The sequence below is a fragment of the Amorphotheca resinae genome (genome assembly GCF_003019875.1).
Source record: "Amorphotheca resinae ATCC 22711 unplaced genomic scaffold M430scaffold_14, whole genome shotgun sequence".
Taxonomy (NCBI): Eukaryota; Fungi; Ascomycota; class Leotiomycetes; order Helotiales; family Amorphothecaceae; genus Amorphotheca; species Amorphotheca resinae.
The window spans coordinates 201,669-224,621 of NW_020194484.1; the positions used below are offsets into that span (position 1 = coordinate 201,669).

Consider the following 22,953-nt stretch of genomic DNA (forward strand, 5'->3'; position numbering starts at 1 on the left):
GGGGGGGGGGTGTTTTTTGGGTTTTGTTTTGGGGGTTTTTTGTGACTTTGTGGGAAGAAGCGGTGTAGTGTGGTGTAGTGTAAGGTAGTGTATTAGAGCATGAAGGGTTATTGTTATATGGCATAGGTACCATACGATACTATACCATACCTTACCTTTCCCTTCTCCGCAAAACAATCACATATCAAAAAAATCAAAAAAAAATCAAAATTAGAAAATACCACTACCTATTCCTCCTTCTTTGTCTCAAGGAATATTCGATAATAAAATTAATAAGGTCATGAATATGCAGTTTCTTGTTGCTCGTATGTACGGTATGTACGGTAAGGTACGTGAGGTGGGTAATGTATAGTTAAAAAAGCCTGAGCTGGACTAAGCTGATAAACGATAAAAAGGGGCGCAGCGGCGGGAAGAGGTAAGGTATGATAACATACACGTGAGTGACGTCATGATAAGCGGCCGCTAGCTTACCTAGTCTTGTCCCCTCCACCTATCTGGCAAGGTAAGGTAAGGTAAGAGATGGAATGTGAATGAATGTCTTGGACGAGTCACTTGTTTTATTTGTTTTGTTTGCTTTGCTTTGCTTTGTTTGGGTTATGGGTTATGGAAGGAGGGGGGGGATTGGGATTGGAGGGGTTGATTGGGGGTTATGGTAGAAGGGAATGAATGAATGGATGGATGGATGAATGGGAGTGCTGAGTGTGCTGAGGTGGTTTGGCGGGGAGGGGTAAGATGAGTGAGTGAGGGGTGATGGGGAGACTTTTGACTTTTTGACTTTGGACTTGATTTGGCTTGACTTGGCTTGGACTTTGGTGGGAGAGGGAAAGGGAAAGGGAAAGGACGATGCTTACATAAGCCCCGACGGAGCCGTTACTACCTTACCTTACCCCTCCCCGCCCATGACGCCCTCCCATAAATACAGGACGACTGTCTCGTTTTTCTTTTGATTTCCTTTTTCCTTTTCCTTTCTCTTCATTCTAATCCATTCCATTCCATCTCTCTCACTTCTCTTGTCATCACCTCAATCTTCCATCTTCCATCTATCTTCACACTCTCCCAATCACCCCATCTACACACAACCCCCCCTCACCACCATGCCTATCCCTGTCCCCAAAGCCGAATCCCTCAAGGATCTCTTCAGCCTCAAGGGCAAGGTGGTCGTCGTGACGGGAGCCTCGGGCCCCAAGGGCATGGGCATCGAGGCCGCGCGCGGCTGTGCCGAGATGGGCGCCGACCTGGCCATCACGTATGCGTCGCGGGCCGCCGGCGGCGAGAAGAACGCACGCGAGCTGGCCGAGACGTACGGCGTCAAGGTCAAGGCGTACAAGCTGGACATTGGCGACTATGCTAGCGTGACCAAGCTGGTCGACGACGTGATCAAGGAGTTTGGCAAGATCGATGCCTTTATTGCGAATGCGGGCCGGACGGCGGATTCCGGTATGTGTTGTTGTTGTTGTTGGCGTGGTAGTTCATGGCTGACTCGTATTAGGTATCCTTGAGGGTTCGGTTGAGAAGTGGATGGAGGTCATCCAGACGGATCTTAATGGCACCTTCCATTGTGCCAAGGCGGTCGGACAGCACTTCAAGGAGCGCGGCACGGGTTCCTTCGTCATCACGGCGTCGATGTCTGGTCACATCGCCAACTTCCCGCAAGAGCAGACCTCGTACAATGTTGCCAAGGCTGGCTGCATCCACATGGCGCGGTCGTTGGCTAACGAGTGGCGCGACTTTGCCCGTGTCAACTCCATCTCGCCGGGTTACATCGACACCGGGCTGTCGGATTTCGTCGACCCCAAGACGCAGGCGTTGTGGAAGAGCATGATCCCGATGGGGCGTGATGGTGAGGCCAAGGAGCTGAAGGGGGCTTATGTGTATTTGGTTTCTGATGCCAGCACATACACGACCGGTAAGTTCGCCGTTGATTTTTGTATTAGGGGATTGGTTGCTAATATCCATGTGCGAATATAGGGGCAGACATCGTAATCGACGGAGGTTACTGTGTCCGGTAAGGGGTTATGGTGTAGGATGCGATGGTTTAATCATGTCTAGCTTAGATTAGCTCTACCAGAATAAATGAAGTCAAAGCACGTACCGTTGAATCCCAACTTCGATTCTCATCCAGCCCATCATCATCATCATCACCACCTTCCCAACTCAACCTATCCTCATCCTCACGCTCAACAAAACCATCCACAAACCCATTCCTCATCATCCCGTCCCCCACCCCCGGTCCTCCCCACGGCCCGCTTCCCACCGCGGGCCCGGTCCTGCCACCGGCCCACCATCTCGGGCTTGTATGATGGATAGGTTAGCCGTTCGTTCAGATCCATAGATTGGATTCCTTGGTTTTTTTGCTGTGTGGGTTTGTTATATAGAGGTTCGTTTCCTTTTCGTTTCCTCTTATTCTTTCCATTCCCGAGATTTTCTTCTTTCCCAGATTTTTTTCCCAGATTCCCTTCCCCAGATTTTCTTTTCCCCAGACTCTTTAAGTTTTTAAGAGTGAGAACATTTTGAGTAAGAGAAATAATGGCCTTCGAACTCCTCGGCGGCGGCATATGGCTCGGCAAGAAGATGATGAAAGGATGGGAGGAAAGGCGGGAGAAACGCAGAAAGCAGGAGCAGAGTGAGAGGGAGAGGGGGAGGAAGGAGAGGGAGAGGTTGATTATGAATGAGGGAGAGGAGGGTGAGGAGGGTGAGGAGGATGGGGAGGAGGGGGGTGAGGAGGGGGATGGGGAGGAAGTGAAAGCAGAGGAGAAGGGGGATGGGGATGGGGAGGATGGGGGGGAGGATGGGGGGGATGGTGGAGATGGGGATGGGGAGGGGGATGGGGATGGGAAAGCAGAGGAGGAGTCGACAACAGAAGAGAAAGCAGAGGAGAATGGGGAGGAGGCATCGACAGAGTCATCAACACATGAAGATCCACCATCAGCAGAGCCATCATCTCAAGACTCCTCCCCCTCCCTCCACCCCCGCACCGCCGAGCTTCCAGACCCCACCCTCCCACCGCCCTGGAAAAAGCACCCACACGGCTCTCGCAAGCCGCAAAACTGGCGTTATCTCTGGCCACGGCCCAAGAAATACACGTGTCCTCCCCACGCGCGCCACCATCGAGGCTGCAAATATCTCGAGATGCCGACCATCTACGATCCAGAGATTGAAGGATTGCCCGATTGGATGCGGTATAAGGGGAAAGAGGGAAGGTTGGGGTCGGCGATGGATTTGAAGGTTGAGGAGGTTAAGAAGAATGGCGGGAGGAGGGGGAGGGGAAAGGGAAAGGGAAAGGGAGGGGGGTTGTTGGTGGTGGAGGTGGTGAAGGAGGGGGGGAGGAAGGTTATTGAGGTTAAGAAAGAGAAGGAAGGGGAGAATGAGGAGGGGGAGGAGGAGGGGAAGGGGGAGGGGGATGGGGGGAAGAAGAAGAATGTGATTGAGATTGTGGAAGTGAAGGAGAAAGAGAAAGAGGAGGGGAAATTGGAGAGGAGGGGGCAGCAAATACAGAGTGTGTATGATGAGACCACCCCCGAGATTCGCATAGCCCAGAGGAGGAGCGAGATAAGCATACAAGCGCGAAACACGAATCTCATAATCGCGATCGCACTCCCGATATTCTGCATCCTCTTGTTCGGACTCCTATGTTGGCTGAATAGGAGAAGAAGAAGAAGGAGGGAGGCGAGAGCGAGGGAGGGTGCGGACGTGGATATTGAACGGGGGAGACGGGATGGTGGGGAGGGTGAGCTGGGATGGAAGTGGTGATTGTTAATTGGAATTGGAATGTTCATCTTGAGTGTACTGAGATCTGATATTGGGATTTGGTTTTGGGTTTTGGGATTTGGGATTTGGTGCGAGTGGTGTTTGGTTGATTGGATTTGGATCTGGAAATAATTAATTAATTGCTATCTTAATGGATATAGTCAGGATTGATGTTTTTGATTCTGTGCTTGGATTCACCTTGGATGTGGAAGTTGATATTGGTTTAGATTTGGGACTCCCCAAGTGACATGACAGGACATGATAAGATTTAGCATCTCCCGGTGCGATACACCATTGATGTTCACTGCATTTATTCCCCTGAGACTTGTCAATATTCCCAGACGCTGGAACTGTCCTGCGCTGCACTTGATATCTTGACATCTGAGCACCACACACACCACCGCGCTATCAAATGATCTACTTAGAAAATGTCCAGCATACTCGACGGCGTCAACGCATACTCCAAGAGCGATTCAACGATTCCTAGAAGACGCAACGACCGGTTGTTGAAGGCCAGCCGATCATATCCCCTTGGAAGCTAACAGGCACCGTGACTCTTTCTTTTGCATCTCGAGACAGACTCCACGCGTTTCTTTCGTTTTGCAGCTTCGGGATACATACAGCTTTGTCGCTCCCAAGCCTCGATGAAAAAGAATTGCCAATAACAATCAATCACTTACCACCTCATCGATCTTAAGACCCAAAACATCCTTCAAAAGTCGTGCATCTCGATACTCGGGTCCAGATTTGATTTCCAGAGACGTCAAAAATAAAAAAAGGACCATTGATATAGCAGTCGTAGAAGGTAGTTGAACGATAAATGAGATGTCCATATATAATCAGTTCTCTCTCCCCAAGACGCGACGCGCCCGAGCAGCGATCGATGTAATAAATCAAGAACAACCGAGTCAATACCTAGTCCATCTCGACGTTTGAATTTCCTCGCTCAAATCTCGACGATGTGTAGTATATCGACAAAAACTTCTCGATTTGCTAGTGTAAGCATGAAGTCTTTTTAAACTCAGGGGGGGATCCGCTCTTGTGGGGAACCCAAACGTTAGGTTAGGCTGCTTTTTGTTTTTTTGTTTTTTGCTTCTTTCTGCACGGATGATGGGAATAATAATAAATGAAAATCCTACGCTAGAGTCAAAAAGGGTGATGGATTTGCTGCGAATTGTAGGTCCACAATAATTATGCGGATAGGTACGTTAATCAAATCACACGACGTGAGATCGTCAAAAGATGCGGTTTCTTTGCGGACTTACGAGATGCTGCCGCGTTAGGTGGATCACGTGTTGATACCGGGTTTTCTTAAAGAGAGAGTTTCCTGGGATGGAAGAACTCGGGGGCAGCAGGATAATTTGGAAAGTCGATGTTGATTTGAAGAAGTCGTGTTCGAATCCGTCCAAGATTCACCGGGCTTGGACAAGTGTTGAGACGCGGCAGCCAGTATCTTCCTCATATTCGAGCATGGAGTGGTCCGAAAGAATCCCTCTAGATATACAGGTCGTCAGTGATTTGACTGGAAAGAATAGAGCCAAATAATTAGTATTAGATATGATGATTAGAGAATTATCGCCCAACCTCGCACCCATTCGGGATCATCAAGTACATTATATATATCCCCTAACGCCCTCAGACCGCCCATCTCAGATCTTTCTCCCTTCTCTGAATTCCGCCGCTCTCCGCTTTTCCCACGCCAACTCCCAGGAAGCTTTCTTGCCACTCTCCATATCCGCGATTCGCTCCCTCATGAGTTTCTCAAGTGCTGCATACCTCACAATGAGATCTGGGGCCTCCTCCAAGAGCATATTCATCACGTTGCATGACCTGGTCACTGCGTCTGGTGCGTGGCTGAACAGATACTCGTATTTCTCGTAGAGCCCGCGTTCCTGTCATTATTAGCATGCAGGGTTCCTGTTGAACAAGGGAGAGAGTTTTAACCTGAAGCAAGACCCGGAATTGGTCAAAGGGTCTTGTGAACTCGGCATGCTCCACACTCTCATATTTCTCGATGAGGTTAGGAACAAACCACCATTCCCTTTGCCATTGTGCTTTGGCGGCTGCATCCCAATCCGTCGTCTTTCGATAGTTGATCGCGAATGGGTCGGGGGAATATGGCTCGTCTGATTTCACCGCGATTCCAAAATTCACCGTTTCATATCCATCAGAGATCTGGATGTCTGTGGGGTGCCGCCGGACTGTCTTCCTGGATTCGGCGGGTTCAATATCTTTGCTGTCAATGCTGTTGTTGTCGTCGTCAAAGTTGTCACTATCAAAGCCATCGTCGCTACTCAGGCCGGAGTCCATTCTTACTAACAACGGTGACTGCGCCATGTTTTCGGGTATATTTTATGTTGGTTTGAAGATTCGTCTTGATTAAAGGAAGAGGAAAAGATCCCCGCTCCTTCAAGTCATGGATGTCTTCTTCGAATCCTCCAAATCCTTCAACCCTAGGTGACGTCGCGTAAGCGGCACAGCGGCTGTTGCAGTCACGAGTCGGCATCGGGCCGCCGGGAGGATTCCGATAAATCCTACCGGGTACATTATACCAATGAAATAACCCAATGATATCAAGAAATGAAACTATGAGCGAGATTCATGGCGCAGAGAGTAGTGACGGACGCCAGGATACGGCTCTTGCCATTGTGGAGGCAGTGGAAGAGACATACTGGAGAAGACGCTTTTGAGGATCGAACGGATTTTGACTGAATTGGAATGCGATATTTGCGAGTAAGAAAAATCGAATGGGATCTTGACGCTGATGATAGAAATACAACAAAGGAAGTCACTTGGCCTTTAAACTTTGACCGAGGTGGTTCTACATATCGGCCATAGAACTTTAGCGTCCTTGAATTGACCCCTTTTCAAGAAGCTTCGCTTGATGAAGAGCATTCCCGCTCGCAAGCTTGGAAATATATCTATCCGCGAGGAAGGCCATGCCCCAGAGCATTGGCTTGTAGCCTTTGACTATGCTTGTTTCTTATACCATCCGGTTCGTCAGTGACCCATTTTGAAAAGCGGACTGCAGCCATGTAGCATGACTTATTTAACAGTTGATCAGACAAGGAAGATAATTTAGCGTGTGGTGTTCATGAATTGCTTAGTACTTGATTGAAAGAATATCAAATTATATAGAAAGTTCATGAACCAGATGAGACAGTATCAAGTAATGCAGGAGAAAGGCAATGAAGAGAGCCTCCAACCAAAACAGCCACTAGTCTATAGCATCCATGGTGGAGCGTCCCAGGGAGGTAGGCAGGGACTGTCCTCACAGCAACAGCCTCAAACTAACTGGAGGTCCCCCGTATACAACCTATGTCGGGTTCTACCAGACTATTCTCATAGTGGACCGAATATCCATACCCACGACTCTCCCCAGTCCAGAGCTCTATCCGTGCTCAACAGACAAGAGGGAAACGCAAGGCGTCGGTCTATAGGAGTGGAAGACTACTCCCAAAAAGAAAATATACAGGACCTAGCACAAGCCTTAATGGTGAGGGATGACGTTCAGGGGACTTTCAAGTGGCACATCTAATTGACCGCGTACATGGCACCGCGGAGGCCGGAAAAGTTCTTTTCTTAACAGCCTGTCACACTCGAATCATGGATTCAGTTCAAGTCCTGGCTCTTCGAAGAATACTATTCTTCAGAAACCGCCATAAAAGGCGATTTAAAATAACCATAACCTACTTAAATGACTGAAAGAGAAGATCAAACGATAAGAGACTGTCCACGACTTACTCAAATATTGACTTTCTATAGTCAATCTTTGTTCCAAGGGCAGTTTGACACTCATTCTCGATAGGCATAGGTACACAATGATCTTGATTCGCTACCACTTCTTGGGTGCTCCAACCAATGCCCTAGAGAATGTGGCGCTGGCGATAGGTTCCGAAGCTTTGGCCTTTTGCCTGGCTTGGATACCTATCCTATCCGTGACAGGGGTAGCATCGATGATGTTATCAAACTCGTCGTCATCTCCATTGTCGGAATCGGGCTCGATATCCGAATCTTCCTTCAGGAGAACTGGTCTGGATATCCTTTCTAAGGATTTCTCCCGATCCGGGGCTTTTGGATTTGTAAATGGTTTAGATGCGAGGACTCTTCGTCGCAATTCCGCCATCTCCTCCTCATCATCCTCATCGTCTGATATATCAAATGGATCCTTCTCCTCTTTTGGCTCTTCTTCCACCTTTGGCGGTTTCTTGCCTAGATATATCCCATCAACTTCCTCTCCACTTTCCCCTTCTGACTCCTCATCTTCATCTTCGTCTTCGTCATCCGAGCTAACAGGCGCTCTGTGATTTGTATTTCCCCCCTTCCACATGTCTGTGTCTAGACCATGCTCTCCATCTGCCCTGCTGTCTGCGTACTCCCTCTCTAACCTTGCCATCCAAGCCTCCTCTGTCTTCTTGATATCTGCCTCGTCTTTACACGCAGCATAACGTTTCAAAATCGAAGAGTTGATGTCCAGGAATGCTTGGCCGTAAGGGAAATGTGAAAGAACCTCCTCTGCCCATTCCGGATGTCCGCAGATATAAAACGCTGCGCCAAGCGCTTCCACACAATTTAACCTCCAAGGCTTTCCGTAATTGACACTATTCGCAGCCACTAGATAGGGCAATAATCTTTCGCATTTCCCACCAATCTTCGGCCATGGTACCTCCTTCACTCTGGCCCATGAGCATTCCACCACCGCAGCTCCAAATTGCTCCATCAACTCTCGGTCGGCAGGAGAAATAGTGCGTTTCGCATTTGGACTGATGATCACGCCGGAGTGCTTCTGCCCAATATGCAGCTCGCGCATGAGACCTATTTTCATGAGTTTCTTGCCTGAGCAACGTTTGGGATCGCAGTGGCCTAAATCCCAGCATGCAGCTTTGTAGGCGGGGCGAGATGCGGGGTGTTCACCATCTTCGCCATCGTTTCGCGGTCCTCTTGGTCTTGGTGGGTTGCTGTATTTCTTTCCTCCTCGTGATGAGAATCCGTCCTTCTTATGTCGTACCATGTTGGGTTCGTTGTTTGTCGAGTAGAGAGGTTGTTGTATGTTCTTGCGAAGAAAGTTGCCATCGAGGTAAAATACTGAAGTGAACAAGAGGCTCGGAAAGTGGTCCGTGCACCGGCTGCTGTCCGGATATCTAAACATGAAGCCCATACCCCACTAGGTGTACTTCTCACTTCACCAGCTTCCTCCACCCAGAAGGCTCTCGTTGGACCTGTATCTTGGATCTCGGCGCTGATATTACCCTCCAGTGCAGGTAATGGAGGCAGTCTCTGCCCGGATGGCGGCCAGGGACCGCTTCGGTGTCATGGGAGACCCGGGGCCATCCCAGTTACAACGATACATACAGCAGGCTTGCAGTCCCGAAAACTACGAGCCTAACCTGGCTTTGAATCTCGAGATCTCAGACCTTATCAATTCCAAAAAAGGAAATGCGCCACGAGAAGCAGCGGTTGCTATTGTCGCTTACATCAACCATCGAAACCCCAACGTCTCATTACTTGCTCTCAACCTCCTCGACATTTGCGTGAAGAATTGCGGATACCCTTTTCATCTTCAGATTAGTACTAAAGAGTTTCTTAACGAGCTTGTCCGACGGTTTCCTGAGAGCCCGCCGATTCGGCCAACGAGGGTACAGCTGAAAATTCTGGAGGCTATTGAAGAATGGCGGGGGACGATATGTCAGACATCACGATACAAGGAGGATTTAGGGTTCATAAGGGATATGCATAGGTTGCTCAGTTACAAGGGTTATAAGTTTCCAGAGGTCCGGAGGGAGGATGCTGCTGTGTTAAATCCCAGTGACGTAGGCTCAGGCACAGGCCGCAATTATGGAGAATATGCTGACGGTACGACAGAATCTCAAATCTGCGGAAGAAATGGAGGAGGAAGAAAGAGCTGCACAGTCCGCCAAGCTACAAGAGTTGATTCGTCGTGGCGGGCCAGAAGATCTCCAAGAAGCGAACCGACTGATGAAGATTATGGCAGGATATGATACCCGACAGAAGACTGACTATCGCGCAAAAGCGGCTGAGGAAGTTGCAAAGGTTCAGCAAAAAGCCAGGCTATTGGAGGAACGTCTCGAGGCGTTTCAACCAGGCGATACTATGACCGAGGGCGATGTTTACGAGGAATTGGCTTCGGCACTCCAGAGCGCGCATCCGAAGATCCAGAAAATGTGCGAGGAAGAGTCTGATGATCATGAGGCGGTGGCAAAGCTCCTGGAAATCAACGACAGCATACATAGAACTGTGGAGCGGTACAAGTTAATGAAGAAGGGAGACGTGAATGCAGCCTCGAAGATCGCAAAGGGGACTTTGGGAACGACCACGGGTGTTGGCAAAAATGCTGCAAATGAGCTCTCGTTGATCGATTTTGGGGGTGAGGAGACGAATGGGAGTAGTTCCGCCGTCCCTGTGGCAGCGTCGAATTCTGGAGGACTCGAGGATGATCTGCTGGGACTTTCTTTGGGAGGCGGCTCTTACGGGCAAGGCGGCGGGATTTCTCTGGGATTTGGAAACAACACAAGTAAGTCATGATCAAATATGAACTCGGACGCGAATGCTAATTGTTTTAGATATTCCTGGTCCTGCATTGATTTCTTCGACGACCGAACACAGCACTGCAAGAGGACCGACACCTACGAGGTCGCCAGTTCCGTCACCACCAGCACCACAGGTACCACCAAAACCCGATTATTCTGCCTTTTCTTCCTTTGGCTCATCACAGCCTATCCCTCAATCTACAACTCCGCAGCCATCACTATTCCAGCAACAATCGATCGAGCCTGCGAAGCCCCAAAGCCCTCCTGCTGACCCCTTTGCCGCTCTGACGTCTACAATGCGACAGTCAACGCCCCAACAATCTCAGAAGTCTATTTTTGATTTCACTCCTCCCCAGCCGCCTGTAAACAACTCCGCTCCACCAGCAGCTGCTGCAGATGATGATGAATGGGCATTCTCCTCTGCGTTGCCAGAAGGGCCCCCATCCTCCAATACCATTTTGGTCAACGACACAAGTTTGAGCATTTCTTTATTCGTGACCCGAGAACCATCAATGCCAACAGTGATCACAATGTCGTTGACATTTTCAAATAAAACAGATCAACCCATATCGGAGCTAACATTTATGGCGGCAGTGACTAAGGCAAGTCCACTACTGTTTTATTCCGGTGTAAATATCTAATTATATTGGCAGGGATACTCACTTAAGCTGCAACCGCAAAGCGGGCGGCATTTACAACCACACCAACAAGGAGGTGTAAAGCAGGTTATATACCTAAACGGGGTGGAACAAGGGAAAGGTGACTCGGTGAAGTTACGATGGAAAGCTTCATATAAAGTCGGAGTACAAGCGGTCAACGAGCAGGGGGAGATCTCGACATTAGGAATAGCTTGAGGAGAAACGCTATCAGAATCGAACAACTTGTGGTCAGGCCTTATATCCCGAGTCTATCCATCGGTTGAGATCGTGGGTTCTTTGTCTACTCACACACCGTGCTGCAAACCAAGAGAGAATTTGAGTTCCACTATTTAGTCCTTATCTTCCAGTCAATTATTAACTACCTAGTGACCCGAGTCGAATATGAACCAGGACATTAGTCACATTACAATCCTGTCAATTATTGAGTAAGTTATAACAACCACTCAATTATTTGATCTCCTCTGGTCAATTACTTATTTACTTAAAAACTTTCCACAGTACTTAATCTTATAAGTCAATAACAAAATTGATCAAGAATATTTTCCATCGATTGGAATCTAATAAGTAATCCTACACTATGCTTAGGTATATAGCAAAAGTAAACAAAGGAAATCTTAGCGAAGGTCATATGACCAACTGCAATTCTCCCCACGTTGGCAAATGCCAGTGACTACTTGTAACATTTTCTAGTTATTGTCGTTTTCGGCCTGCTTCTTTCCGCTGATTTACGCAGCCTCTTCACTCGTTTGACGTCTTAACCTGAGGCCACTAAATATTTGGCGAGACTCCGGGATCGGCAGCTGAATCAAAAAAACGCCGACTGCGTCAAGCGGGCACACTCGAACTAAAAGCGATCAAAGCAGTCCCCTCCAAACCCCTCTCCAAATCTACAGAACTGCCAGTCTTGATCACCTCAACACTTGCAACCATGGCTCCATCACAGTGAGTACTGGAGCCCATTCGTGCTTTTCAATGGCTGACAAAAGTTTCAGCAAAGTTCTCATGCTGGGTACGAATACTTACCCCTCATTGCCAAAAGCGACGTCTTCAAGAACAACCCCGCGCCTCTGCGTACTTCCAGCGCACTCTTGGAGAAATTTACATTCTTTGTCTGGACACATAAATATGGAGAAATTGAGGGCTAACTTGTAGCTGTCCAGGCGCTGGCTTCGTTACCCGCCCCACTCTTGACCTCCTCAGTGATTCTGGCATTGAAGTCTCTGTTGGTAAGTTTCCAGTCGCAAAGGCATACTCCGGCATCACCTAATACATTCCAGCTTGCAGAACTCTCGAGAGTGCCAAGAAGCTTTCAGAAGGTGTGAAGCTCGCACGACCAATTGCCCTCGATGTCACCGATGAGAAGGCTCTCGACGCTGAGGTTGCCAAGCACGATCTGGTCATTAGTCTGATCCCATACACCCTCCACGCTACTGTCATCAAGTCTGCGATCAGACAGAAGAAGCATGTTGTCACCACCAGCTATGTCTCACCAGCCATGATGGAGCTTGATCAACAATGCAAGGACGCAGGAATTACAGTCATGAATGAGATTGGCCTTGACCCCGGAATTGATCACTTGTGTAAGTTATAAATATTGCATGATTCGATTTAGAACAACACACTAATTCACTTCAGACGCAATCAAGACCATTGAAGACGTCCACAAAGCAGGAGGAAAGATCACATCATTCTTGTCATACTGTGGAGGTCTACCAGCACCAGAGAACTCTGGAAACCCATTGGGATACAAGTTCTCATGGTAAGAAACCCTGGATAATTTTCCTATTCCGACACAATTTGGGTGCCGACACTGTCTTGGGTGCAATTTCCACATGTTTTGAACGTGGTATTGCACCTGGAACACTATCTCGGCACCCGCGACTTTCTTGGAAGAGTAATGCTAACACCGTAGGCTTGAAGGTCATCCCGTGGTGTTTTGCTTGCGTTGAGAAACGCTGCAAGCTTTTATCAAGATGGCAAGATTGTCAATGTGGCAGGCCCAGGTACGAATCCCTGCGTACTGGAACATTTTGTATCTCGAAACAAATAGGAACCAGGACACTGTCCCGAGACTTTTTTGGTGGAATAATGCTAACACAGCAGGGTCGAAGATTTGATGGCCACTGCTAAGCCATACCACATCTACCCAGGTAAGCAACCCTGCGCTCACAGTGTGTTTGAAAATGTGGTCTTGCACCTGGGACCATGTCTCAACACCTGAGACTCTCTCTGAACAGTAATACTAACACCGTAGGATCGAAGGATTTGCTTTCGTTGCATACCCTAACAGAGACTCCACCCCATACAAGGAGCGCTACAACATCCCAGAGGCGCAAACTATCATCAGGTATACTTCTCAGGATGCTTTTAGGCTATACGTATTACTGACACGTATCAAGAGGTACTCTAAGATACGCAGGCTTCCCAGAATTCGTCAAGGTTCTTGTCGATATGGGATTCCTTAGTGACGAGGAGCAAAGCTGCTTGAAGGAACCGATCCCCTGGAAGGAGGCCACGCAGAAGATCCTCGGTGCTTCGTCATCGAGCGAGAAGGACCTCACCTGGGCTATCTCCTCCAAGGCCACCTTCAAGGACAACGAGCAAAAGGAGCGGCTCTTGGCCGGCCTCAAATGGCTTGGAATTTTCTCTGACGAGAAAGTAAGCATTTTTGTTTTCCCCTTTCCGCTTGTTCTGGGTTCTGGCCGCAAGAAACCGGATGCGAGTGCACCTTAGACATTATACCAGCACCCGAGACCTTCTTTGAAGAGTTGCCACTGACACCGCAGGGTTGAAGATCACCCCGAGAGGAAACCCACTTGATACCCTTTGCGCCACCCTCGAGAAGAAGATGCAATTCGGCGAGGGTGAACGCGATCTCGTGATGTAAGTGGACCATCTGCTATTCCGATACAGTTGGGGTGCCAAGACATGTCTTGGGTGCAATTGCCACATGATTTGCACGTGGTATGTTCTGAAAGTGTAATGCTAACACTGCGAAGGCTGCAACACAAGTTTGAGGTTGAACTGAAGGACGGAACCAAGCAGACCAGACTTTCAACTCTCTGCGAGTATGGTAACCCGGCTGGATACTCGGCCATGGCTAAGCTTGGTGAGCATTTCCACTCGAAAGCGTAATGATGAATAGTAATTAACAGGAAATAGTTGGCGTCCCATGCGGTGTTGCCGTCAAGCAAGTTCTGGATGGAACCATCTCTGAGAAGGGTGTTCTCGCACCGATGAACAGCAAGATCAACGATCCCCTGATGAAGGAGCTCAAGGTAAGCAACACTTCCTTTGCACGAGTTCACTCTATTAATTTGATTTTTTTGTCCAGAAATACGGCATTTACTGCGTCGAGGAGATCATCGCATAGAGCAGTAGAATATAGACCGAATCGTAGAAATGGACCAAAATTAAAAAAGCAATTTTTACAATTCTGCCAGTTTTGCCAGCAGCTTTTGAGATTCATTCAATCTTTGCGAACCTCTCTCTGTTACATGATTAAGCGACAAGACTTCGTTCAGTCTTCTTCTCTTTCCACAACAACCACAACCACAACCACAACTATAATTCGATCGACAACCCACCCAGCTTTGCTTTAATCATTCTACGATTTATCTCTCAATTCTTGCTACATAAACTTGCAATGCAGTAGTCGATTCCGTTGCAACACCCTCCTCTTACTGGCAATACGCGGGTAAGGTATGCCACACTTCCATCCATATCCTCGCCTTTGCAGAAGAAGAAGGTTCAAAGACGTCAAAAAAAGGGGTAGTGCGAATTATATAATTTATATATAAAGTACAAGCCCGCCCAATTACCCAGCTAGCCACCTTACATACCTTACATACCATACACACATAGCTATTGTCGTACCGAACTAACTAATTCCCAACCCAACAGCAGCAGGGGGCTGCTGTTCAGCATCATCGTTTATATAAGACAAGTATTCCATACTTCTTCTCCTCTCGGCCCCTGCATCCAAGATCGCGATTTGTTCTGGGAAATCGCCGAATTTGATGAGTGTGCGCTGGGCGACGCGGATTCCTCCGGATCGCGAGCTGGTGCTGCGCATTTCTTCAGCGCTGGGTGCTGCGGATGCGGAAGTGAAGGATTGGGGTGTAATGGTGTGGGGGGCTTGGGGCTGGTTTGATGGGGTGTGTGAGGATTGGGAGTGGAAGGATTGAGGGCTCGTCGTCGTTGTGTGGGGTGGTTGAGGGGGTGCTGGGTATTGTGAGGTCGAGGTCGAGTGGAAGGAGCGAGGACTTGTATTACGGGCTTGTGGCACGAGCGGGGAAGCGTATTGAGAGGTCGTGTTGGAGGCGTTGGAAAATAGGCTGTTGGGTGGTACGGTTGGTGGTGGGTTTGGAGAATATCTGAAGGAAGACGAAGGCGTGAAGCAGGGAGCGGCGGGGTTGAACTGCGTTTTTGAGGGTGCTTTTGGTGGTGGTGGGGTACTGTGCAATATTGATATTAGCCTTTACATATTCTCAGGGTTAAGGGGAAGGGAAGTCTTACTTCTCACGGTCAGTGAGTGTCCACGCATCCACTCGCTCACTGAGTTTCGAGAACTCCAACCGTGAATTAGTCCTTACGGATACCCTTTCTCGATAATCCCGCCATCGTTCATAGAGCTCGTAACTGGTAGGCGAATACCTTGGACTGAAGTCTGGCAGCTGAGGGGGAGGTTCCGTCTCTGCCAACGATGGACGACGCCTACCAGTTTCCGTAACATGGGAAGAGCGAGATTGATGAGAATGTTCGGAATGCGCTGATTGTCCACTTGGATCCCTCGACATCGGCTGTGAGGTGTATCCTTCTTCATAGGTATGAGTCTGAGCATGGGACGAAAATTCCGGGTGCCCAGGATAATATGTTTCTTCCCGTCCTGGACGAATGTTTGGCGAAGAAAGCGAGAGAAAGTGTGACTTTTGCTCAGCATGGATAGATGATTGTAGACTCTCTGGGTTTGTATGAGAATGCTGGCCCGGATGATCTCGTTGGGAACCGTAATCCCTGGGGATAGAAGGGGTATCCACCCTCTCGAATGGAACTGGACCATTCAGGCGCGGGTATGCACCGGAAAGTGTTAGATTAGGCTCTTTCAGTAGATGATCCTGGCTGTGTCGCGCAGATAGCTGATGTAAATTTATATCTGACTGTGGATACTGGAGTTGATATTCGAACTCTGGGGTCAGTGGATAAGGCGGCATAGGCGTAAACGGCACCCGAGGTGTGTTCGACTTTGGTGGCTGCTCACCCACTGAAACAGGAGATTGTTTGAGAGATTTCACTGTTGAACTCTGTTGCTGCTCAAGAGTCGAGGTGCGCTTATTCTCATTTGAGCCAATTTGCGGTTCACTGACTGACCGATCTTCCCTGGTAACTGCATCGCGCGCACGACTAGACACAGCAGCAGCGTATGAAGCTGTCCCTGCAACTGATCTTTCTCGGTCATTCGAGCGCTGAGGCAGTGATCGACGATCTTGATTCGTGCCACTGTCACGAACAGGCGGTGGGCTGGTTTGCGAAATATGTATCAATGCAACCTCCGCATTCGATTGCCCTGGGATCTGCCCATCAGATTGCGGGCGAGAAGAGTTATTATATAAGTATCCGCGAGCCGTCTCACGAGTGACTAGAGCACCGACGGTGCGTGGATCGACGGTTTTCAGGGAGCGAAATGAGCCTGCTCTGTCGCTGTATTTCTGTCTTCCTAGATTTCTCGTTGTGCGATGGTCTCCAAGGTTCAAGCGCGTACTACGAGGTTTTCGACGAGGTGGGACTGTTTCCCATATGCCGTCAGAAGTAGTTGGCGACTCTTGCGCCTTGATGGTACGGGGAGAGGGTTGGGCTGTCACTTCTAAATCGCTGTCATAGCCAGTATCGTCTTGGACCTGGGGTGGGAAATGGTTCTCAAGCTTGAGACCTAAGTCTTGATGGTGGATCTCAGTTGGAGATTCGTGCTGAATCTGATCAGGATCAAGACCCCATGTAGAAACCCTTGATGGTCCTCTGTCGGAATCTCCTGGAGTCTCGGGACCAGTATCTGAAGAGCTGCTAGTACGGTCGAATATCGAAGTTTGAAACACGTGTGGCCCGCCACCCGCGATGAAAGTTGAGGATTCCGGAGTTCTCTGTTCGATTTCATGCTTAATCCTCATGAGTCGAGTATCTAGCATGGCAAGTGTATCGGCCATTGGTATCTTCTTTTCATGCCGAGTGATATGTTCTCGAAGTCTAATGCCGTGGATTTCGTAGAGCCGATAGTCCTCGACAAGTCCGGCGTTTGTTTTTCGTGCGATTCGCTCGCTGGCCATATCGTATGAACAGCAAAAGACTCGGACAGCTCTATCAAGCCACGTGGGAAAAGCCTTGTGATCCTTGTCTGCCAAGAGTGTATCAGAGAAGAAGCCTTGGACCACACTGTGAAGCCTGATCACATCGATGTTATCAGCGAGCATTTCTCTGCTACCTTTCGAGCTCTGCGACGAATGAAGGGATGAATCATGCTCGTTTCGCTCGATGAGTGCAAACATGTTCAAAATCCTGAACGTGTTGTTCAATGTGCGGCCAGAGAACTGATTATAAGTCTTTACAGGGACATCGAGCGCTTTGAGGCCTATAAAGAGTTAGCAACTGCCCAGGTGACGAGGAGGAGCAGAGAAGGAGATTCGTACCAAGAGAGATCATCTCAACCGGGATGTACTGGCTGAAAAAGGATAGAATATACATGAGGTTCAGCGCTTGATGAGCTGCCAAGAGCTTCAACTGGTCCACAACAGCAATATAGGCATCGAGTCCTCGAAGTCTGGGTTCAGATGCATAGGAGCGAGCAAATTTGGCCAATGGTTCATCGGTAGCCTTTAATCGTTGTGCGACAGCATGGATGACTACGGGTAAGAGTCCCATGTACTGAACCAACTCCATCGAATGCTTCAAATCATCCGTTGAGAATGGCTTCTTTCTGTCAAGTTCCAACAATAACAGCTCTTGTGCCTCTCTCGCCGAAAGAAGTGGTAGCTTGATAAGTTGGGGGTTCATCCAGTGATGGTCTCCGCTGGCAGATTTCTCCGTTGATGTATATATCAGACAAGTATCTCTGCTGTCAGGAATAAAGCGTTGTAGATCTGCCATACTGTCAAAGCGGATGCCGTCGATAACCATCAACCAATCACGACGGTGTTTCAACCATTTTTTGACCATCTTCATGAATTGCTCAGGATCCTCGAAGGTATTGATACCATCCTTAGATGCATGTTTGAGAACTGCTTTCCGCGCAATGTCCCAATAACCGGCAGCAAATTCAGTCTGACTCTTGGCTCGTACCCAGAAAATGCCTCCTGGGAAGTCATCTTTGTGCGCATATACGTACTCCCGCGCTAGATGTGTCTTTCCTCCACCGGGCATTGATTGGATCAGGGTAGCAGATGTGCCCTCTTTTCGTCTTTTTCGATCAAATAACATCTTGTGCAGGTCTTCAAGCTGAGTTTGCCGGCCGACAGAAAGAGAGTTTGGACGAAACCCAGATGGTTTGATGAAGTATGGTGTGTTGAGTGACTGGTCATCATCTGATTCAGGTCTAATATCGATTGTTGTGACCATAACTGTAGAATTATTTACTGAGGATGGATCTACATAAAAAGAATCAGCCCAGTCCACCAACGAACATAAGCACATAATGGTGAAAGGGAAAATAATCCAGAAATCTTTCCAGTTGGTATAAACGCGAAGAATTTTCATTGATTGCTAGCCATCTCGAGGTCCGCCTCCTCTACCTCCGCAACCTCAAATTCGAATCTTGTTCTCGGAGGTCCTTGTTCAATGCGCCCAGGATTATGAAATTGGGAACTGTCCCCTTGTGACAACATACCGGGACTTGAATTCTTTGACGTTTGGGCTGTTGTCAGTCCCTAGATAAAATCAGTAACGGAGCAGTGCAAGGCCCGACCATTTCCGGGTCAAGTCACAGCCTGTACAATCACTGGACAGAATCAGATGATTGGTCAAATATTCATGAGGAAATCAAGGACCCGGGTCAACTCGGACCCAAAATCAACCTAATCATGCTGGTGATTGAGAGGCTTATGAGGACTTGACCCTTGCCAAGTGGGAGGAGGAGCAAAAACTTACAAATGTTCCCCTAATCTCATCGGCTTGGAAGTTCTTCTCTTGTCTCCTTGTCATAACCTCAAAATGCTGTCGAGCTTGGATCACAGGAATACATTCTTGAACCCTATTTGAAATCATCAGCTTTATTTCAATGGTTGACAACCGGGACGTTGTCCGTTTGGCGAACGTGTTGGATGAATTAAAGGTGCGTAGGGATCAAAATTACGAAATATTCAAAATACCAGGATTTGATGGTCGTTGAAATCGCCAAGTACCCAGGAGAGTTCTTACTTTCGAACTTGCACATCCCTGAATGTGTGGCTTCAATCCCAAAATACACTACATCAGGTAAAAGCGGAGCCGCCGAATCCTTGTCGACAATAAATGCCTTTGTACCCTTGAGATCGGTCTTAACGGCTTCATGGACCATGCAGATTTTGAACCGATTGACCATATCGAGGAAATTGATGTTGATATTCTGCAGCGTTTCATTGTTGGTCTGCAGTGTTTTGACCAGCTGAGCTTCCGTATCGATGACTTTCTTGGGAACTAACGCATTGACCATTCCTTGGAGAATCAAACCCCATTTTGCCGGATCCGCCCCATTGTGGGGTGTTCCGAGGAACATGATTCCATAGGTCGAGACAAATATCGACCGTAGGTCATCCGCGCTTTTCCCTCCAAGTTGTTCCGACATCTCCAGAGCGCGCTTGACTAGTATTCCTCCAAGACTGTGTGCCACAAATATTATGGGATGGTGTGTCACTTCTTCGCTCTTTCGCTCAAGTGCAAGATTCGAGAGTAGAGTTTGCGCATGATGATGAATCATTTCGGAACTATTGTTGCTCGATTAGCAAAGGCCACGGTAGGTGGAGGTTCAACGTACCTTGCGCTCCGACTGTTACCAAAAGCGTAAACGTCCGCATTGTAGCCGTAGACCAAAATCCGGGCTTGTGCAGACTTCAGCGTAATGGGCAGAAGCTGCGTCGGCCAGAAGACCCCATTTGAAGCCGTCCATGTCCTGCGCGGGTCTCCGTTCAACCCATGGACGAGGACTATATCGACTTTGGCATCGGGGTGTGCATAGACTTCGGTGATTTCAAATCGTTTGATCTCGTCGAGATTTATAGCGGAGCCCTGACCCCACGCCATTAGGCTTATGCTTCTTCCCTCTCGAATGCAGAGCACAGGTTCAGCATGGACTTACCATGCTTTTGATTTGTTATCTGCGGTTCTTTCTGGAGAACCGAGAGGAGGCCCTTGATATAGTCCTAAAGAGTTCGATCGATATCCGTGGCCATTCAGATGATTGACGTAGAGAGCGTTCAGCGATCGCCCCGGTGGCCAGAACAGGAATGTCTGCCTACCGGGCGTCGTCTTGTAGTAATCAAGCCCTCCAGCTCGGTGTACCCGAGCGTGGCAGGCGCAAGGTGATTGATTATCTTAGTCACAAGGGATTACTAGACAATGGGTGCGCCACATGAACAGTGAGTAGTTGTGGTGTGGAGGAAAGACCTGAAAGACAAGACATTGGGAGGTTCGCGAGGAGGCAGAAGAGAAGAGAGATTCGTGCAGTCAGCAGTCAGCTGAAAGGCCATGTCTCGGGGGAGGGGTTCGCATGCAGGGGTCTGCGGGAGGGCACCGCGGGGCGCAGGGTCGAACAGGGATGTGACACTTAATAATAAATAGCAACAGCAATACCGAGGTAGCAATACCAATAGCAAAGAGGTACATCGTGAGGACTCTGTAGAAGACTGACTGCACCTAATGTCATGAGGTAACAGCGTTCAAGAAGAAAGCTGCCTTGTTCGCGCGAGATGCATGTGGTTGCTTTGCACTATGGGTGAAGACCCGTTCTTGTCAGAGCTCAAGTATTGGGAAAGGGCACATGATATGATTGGACGTGGTTTACTTGATCTGTCTTGAATCCTCCCCGGTCATTCGCCCTCTCTTCGTCCCCCTTTTCAGCTTCCTCGCTGAGGCGCACTGCCACCTCGAGGCTCCTTGAAGAGTTGCCTATTCCGGGAGATTTGCCCTGCGAGGCTGCCCAAGGCTTCCCTCATCTTGGATCTGCTCGACGAATCCCATATCCCCAACCAGAAGATCTACGTGGAACATCAGATGAGGCTGATTCTCGGCACCTATCGGGAATTTGATGGTTTCCGGGTCCCGTGCGGGTCCTTGCGGGGGGCGCGGGAGCTATGCGCAGAATGAGGGGCACCGAATGAGCAACACACGAAGGCGTGAACCATGAGTCAGCAGGGCTCAGTGGAGCAGTCATTTGTACCTATGCGCAACTCCCCCAGTTTCCGAAAAGGGTTTGGTCCACGAAGGAGGCTCCATGACCCTGCTTCCCTGCTTGCACAGCCAACATCGTCATGTACGGACTTAGATCGTAGAGCACAGATATTGACAGGGCAAGGCCACCTGATGTTAAAAGTCATCCTGCCTTGCCCTCAAATACTCGCTGGCGCGCCTAGTTCGGCGAGAGCATTAACACATATTCCCTCGTACTGTGCCCAAACTGTATCATGTCCTTGTCTCGTAACTCGACATATCGACTTGGGGGAATCTCCTCCTTGTTGAGCGATGTGCCGTTCGCAGAATTAAGATCGATGAGATATGGCTTGACCTTTCCCAACTTGTCTCCGTACTCGTTCTTCTTTTCCACATATCGAAACTGAATCACCGCATGTTGCTTGCTGACACTCGGATGTTCCGCCGGCAGATCCACTACAGCCAATTCACGGCCCACGAGCCAACACGTCTTGATGCTAAGCTCAATTGTGTCCACAATATCCGCCCCCTTGAACACGAATAGTTTCCATACGTCCTTTGCAGGAGGCTTGCGTGCTTCCGGTGGTTCGTGGTACTTGAGGACAATGGATGTGCCATCGGCCTGTGCTACCGAGTTGGATGCTGCCGCGAGAAGACCGGTGGGAGCGAAGTTTGGTTTTTGTTTCTCCTGTGTCTCCTTCCCTCCTGCTACAAGAGCCCTTGGGTCCCGGTCCGCCTGGAAAGACGCAGCTTGTGATGGCAACGGTCCTTTGCTCCTCCGACTAATCTGGCCTGAAGAGCCTTCTCGTGATGATCGGCCATCTCGATCTCGAGAGTCTAGTGATCGATCTCTCCTGCTTCTATACTTGGAGTCTCGATCGTCGTGCCGTCGTCGAGGGGATCTGTGTTCTGGACTGCGGGACCTCCGACGTTCCCGGTCTCTGTCGTCATGTCTATCCCGCCCGTAGTCGCGTTCACGACTGTCATCGCGCCGACGAGTATGGTTCTTCGATAACTCGACAGCTTCGCGTACGGTCGCTTCACGACGTTCCTTTCTGCGCCTTCTGCGTCTTTCCTCCTCCGAGTCAGTAGATCTGGATCGATGCCTCCGATTCTCCGGCCTATCGGAACGGGACGGGCTGTGAGCCTCCATGCCAACTTTAACTGCGCGTGCGAGAGTCGTGGTGGACAAGACTGACAAGGCCGAAAAATGAGGCGTTGAAGCGCGAACAGCTTCACAGCCCACAAATACCTAGCCGTGCGTCTAAATATACGCGGGGTGAGCATATCTAGCATCCAACGACCTCGATAATTATTGGGTATATTGCAACGCAGTGTACCGTGTTTAATGCTTTAGAGGAAAGGTTTGAATGGTCTCTGGAGGTACTGTCACTTCCGTTCTAGTTTTATGATTTTGCCTTTTTATTATTTGGCTCTTTGTAGACGTCGATTCCGAGGTTAGCATTCTTTGATGGACACTCTCTATCAATTGCGCGGGCCTTGTTGGTTAAAGCTACACCGTATATTTACAGAAGTTCGCCAACCAATCAATCAAGGCGCCAAAGCATTATACTAGACCACATCCGGTCTGTCGGCTTACGGTAGGACCT

The 22,953-nt window shown here is 49.0% G+C and overlaps 9 protein-coding genes across 9 annotated transcripts; 5 read left to right on the top strand and 4 right to left on the bottom strand.

Moving 5' to 3' along the window:
• The first annotated feature begins 867 nt into the window (after positions 1–867).
• M430DRAFT_190850 (hypothetical protein) lies at positions 868–2,030 on the top strand. Its single transcript, XM_024864013.1, has 3 exons — positions 868–1,437; positions 1,490–1,906; positions 1,969–2,030. The coding sequence occupies exons 1-3, from the start codon at positions 1,095–1,097 to the stop codon at positions 2,007–2,009; spliced, it is 801 nt and encodes a 266-aa protein (XP_024716608.1). The 5' UTR covers positions 868–1,094; the 3' UTR covers positions 2,010–2,030.
• M430DRAFT_190845 (hypothetical protein) lies at positions 1,957–2,416 on the top strand. Its single transcript, XM_024864012.1, has one exon. The coding sequence runs from the start codon at positions 2,074–2,076 to the stop codon at positions 2,305–2,307; it is 234 nt and encodes a 77-aa protein (XP_024716609.1). The 5' UTR covers positions 1,957–2,073; the 3' UTR covers positions 2,308–2,416.
• Positions 2,370–3,915, top strand: M430DRAFT_190852 (hypothetical protein). Its single transcript, XM_024864014.1, has 2 exons — positions 2,370–3,247; positions 3,418–3,915. Exons 1-2 carry the CDS (start codon positions 2,527–2,529, stop codon positions 3,426–3,428), a joined length of 732 nt encoding a protein of 243 aa, XP_024716610.1. The 5' UTR covers positions 2,370–2,526; the 3' UTR covers positions 3,429–3,915.
• Positions 3,916–5,283: 1,368 nt separating this feature from the next.
• Positions 5,284–6,144, bottom strand: M430DRAFT_45792 (hypothetical protein). The gene is made up of 2 exons (XM_024867791.1): positions 5,692–6,144; positions 5,284–5,639 (listed from the first exon to the last, which is right to left on the bottom strand). Exons 1-2 carry the CDS (start codon positions 6,082–6,084, stop codon positions 5,397–5,399), a joined length of 636 nt encoding a protein of 211 aa, XP_024716611.1. The 5' UTR covers positions 6,085–6,144; the 3' UTR covers positions 5,284–5,396.
• Positions 6,145–7,554: 1,410 nt separating this feature from the next.
• Positions 7,555–8,794, bottom strand: M430DRAFT_37602 (hypothetical protein). The gene has a single exon (XM_024867152.1). It carries the CDS (start codon positions 8,756–8,758, stop codon positions 7,583–7,585), a length of 1,176 nt encoding a protein of 391 aa, XP_024716612.1. The 5' UTR covers positions 8,759–8,794; the 3' UTR covers positions 7,555–7,582.
• Positions 8,795–8,932: 138 nt separating this feature from the next.
• On the top strand, positions 8,933–11,345 carry M430DRAFT_70113 (hypothetical protein). The gene is made up of 4 exons (XM_024869477.1): positions 8,933–9,557; positions 9,610–10,279; positions 10,329–10,897; positions 10,949–11,345. Exons 1-4 carry the CDS (start codon positions 9,012–9,014, stop codon positions 11,147–11,149), a joined length of 1,986 nt encoding a protein of 661 aa, XP_024716613.1. The 5' UTR covers positions 8,933–9,011; the 3' UTR covers positions 11,150–11,345.
• Positions 11,346–11,926: 581 nt separating this feature from the next.
• On the top strand, positions 11,927–14,327 carry M430DRAFT_54252 (hypothetical protein; the record flags this gene model as incomplete). Its single annotated transcript, XM_024868452.1, has 12 exons — positions 11,927–11,963; positions 12,115–12,180; positions 12,232–12,534; positions 12,590–12,713; positions 12,875–12,957; positions 13,066–13,104; positions 13,217–13,301; positions 13,354–13,612; positions 13,749–13,837; positions 13,954–14,063; positions 14,117–14,232; positions 14,289–14,327. The coding sequence occupies 12 exons, from the start codon at positions 11,927–11,929 to the stop codon at positions 14,325–14,327; spliced, it is 1,350 nt and encodes a 449-aa protein (XP_024716614.1).
• A 395-nt stretch (positions 14,328–14,722) lies between these two features.
• On the bottom strand, positions 14,723–20,663 carry M430DRAFT_190957 (hypothetical protein). Its single transcript, XM_024864016.1, has 8 exons — positions 20,274–20,663; positions 19,953–20,203; positions 19,309–19,902; positions 19,088–19,190; positions 18,828–18,867; positions 17,635–18,588; positions 15,473–17,576; positions 14,723–15,411 (listed from the first exon to the last, which is right to left on the bottom strand). The coding sequence occupies exons 1-8, from the start codon at positions 20,274–20,276 to the stop codon at positions 14,835–14,837; spliced, it is 4,626 nt and encodes a 1,541-aa protein (XP_024716615.1). The 5' UTR covers positions 20,277–20,663; the 3' UTR covers positions 14,723–14,834.
• An 879-nt stretch (positions 20,664–21,542) lies between these two features.
• M430DRAFT_23116 (hypothetical protein) lies at positions 21,543–22,496 on the bottom strand (the record flags this gene model as incomplete). Its single annotated transcript, XM_024864841.1, has 1 exon — positions 21,543–22,496. The coding sequence occupies one exon, from the start codon at positions 22,494–22,496 to the stop codon at positions 21,543–21,545; it is 954 nt and encodes a 317-aa protein (XP_024716616.1).
• Between the last annotated feature and the right edge of the window lie 457 nt (positions 22,497–22,953).

Excerpts from the sequence above, each read along its gene's own strand:
- M430DRAFT_70113 (XM_024869477.1), top strand. The coding sequence starts at position 9,012 with ATGGAGGCAGTCTCTGCCCGGATGGCGGCCAGGGACCGCTTCGGTGTC. Across the intron at positions 10,280-10,328 it reads GGGATTTGGAAACAACACAA|ATATTCCTGGTCCTGCATTG; the intron begins GTAAGTCATGAT and ends TAATTGTTTTAG. Across the intron at positions 10,898-10,948 it reads TTATGGCGGCAGTGACTAAG|GGATACTCACTTAAGCTGCA; the intron begins GCAAGTCCACTA and ends TTATATTGGCAG.
- M430DRAFT_45792 (XM_024867791.1), bottom strand. The coding sequence starts at position 6,084 with ATGGCGCAGTCACCGTTGTTAGTAAGAATGGACTCCGGCCTGAGTAGC. Across the intron at positions 5,640-5,691 it reads AATTCCGGGTCTTGCTTCAG|GAACGCGGGCTCTACGAGAA; the intron begins GTTAAAACTCTC and ends TAATAATGACAG.
- M430DRAFT_37602 (XM_024867152.1), bottom strand. The coding sequence starts at position 8,758 with ATGGTACGACATAAGAAGGACGGATTCTCATCACGAGGAGGAAAGAAA.
- M430DRAFT_190957 (XM_024864016.1), bottom strand. Across the intron at positions 17,577-17,634 it reads GGTTGAGATGATCTCTCTTG|GCCTCAAAGCGCTCGATGTC; the intron begins GTACGAATCTCC and ends AACTCTTTATAG. Across the intron at positions 15,412-15,472 it reads ACACTCACTGACCGTGAGAA|TACCCCACCACCACCAAAAG; the intron begins GTAAGACTTCCC and ends AATATTGCACAG.
- M430DRAFT_190852 (XM_024864014.1), top strand. The coding sequence starts at position 2,527 with ATGGCCTTCGAACTCCTCGGCGGCGGCATATGGCTCGGCAAGAAGATG.
- M430DRAFT_190845 (XM_024864012.1), top strand. The coding sequence starts at position 2,074 with ATGAAGTCAAAGCACGTACCGTTGAATCCCAACTTCGATTCTCATCCA.
- M430DRAFT_190850 (XM_024864013.1), top strand. The coding sequence starts at position 1,095 with ATGCCTATCCCTGTCCCCAAAGCCGAATCCCTCAAGGATCTCTTCAGC. Across the intron at positions 1,438-1,489 it reads GGGCCGGACGGCGGATTCCG|GTATCCTTGAGGGTTCGGTT; the intron begins GTATGTGTTGTT and ends GACTCGTATTAG. Across the intron at positions 1,907-1,968 it reads TGCCAGCACATACACGACCG|GGGCAGACATCGTAATCGAC; the intron begins GTAAGTTCGCCG and ends GTGCGAATATAG.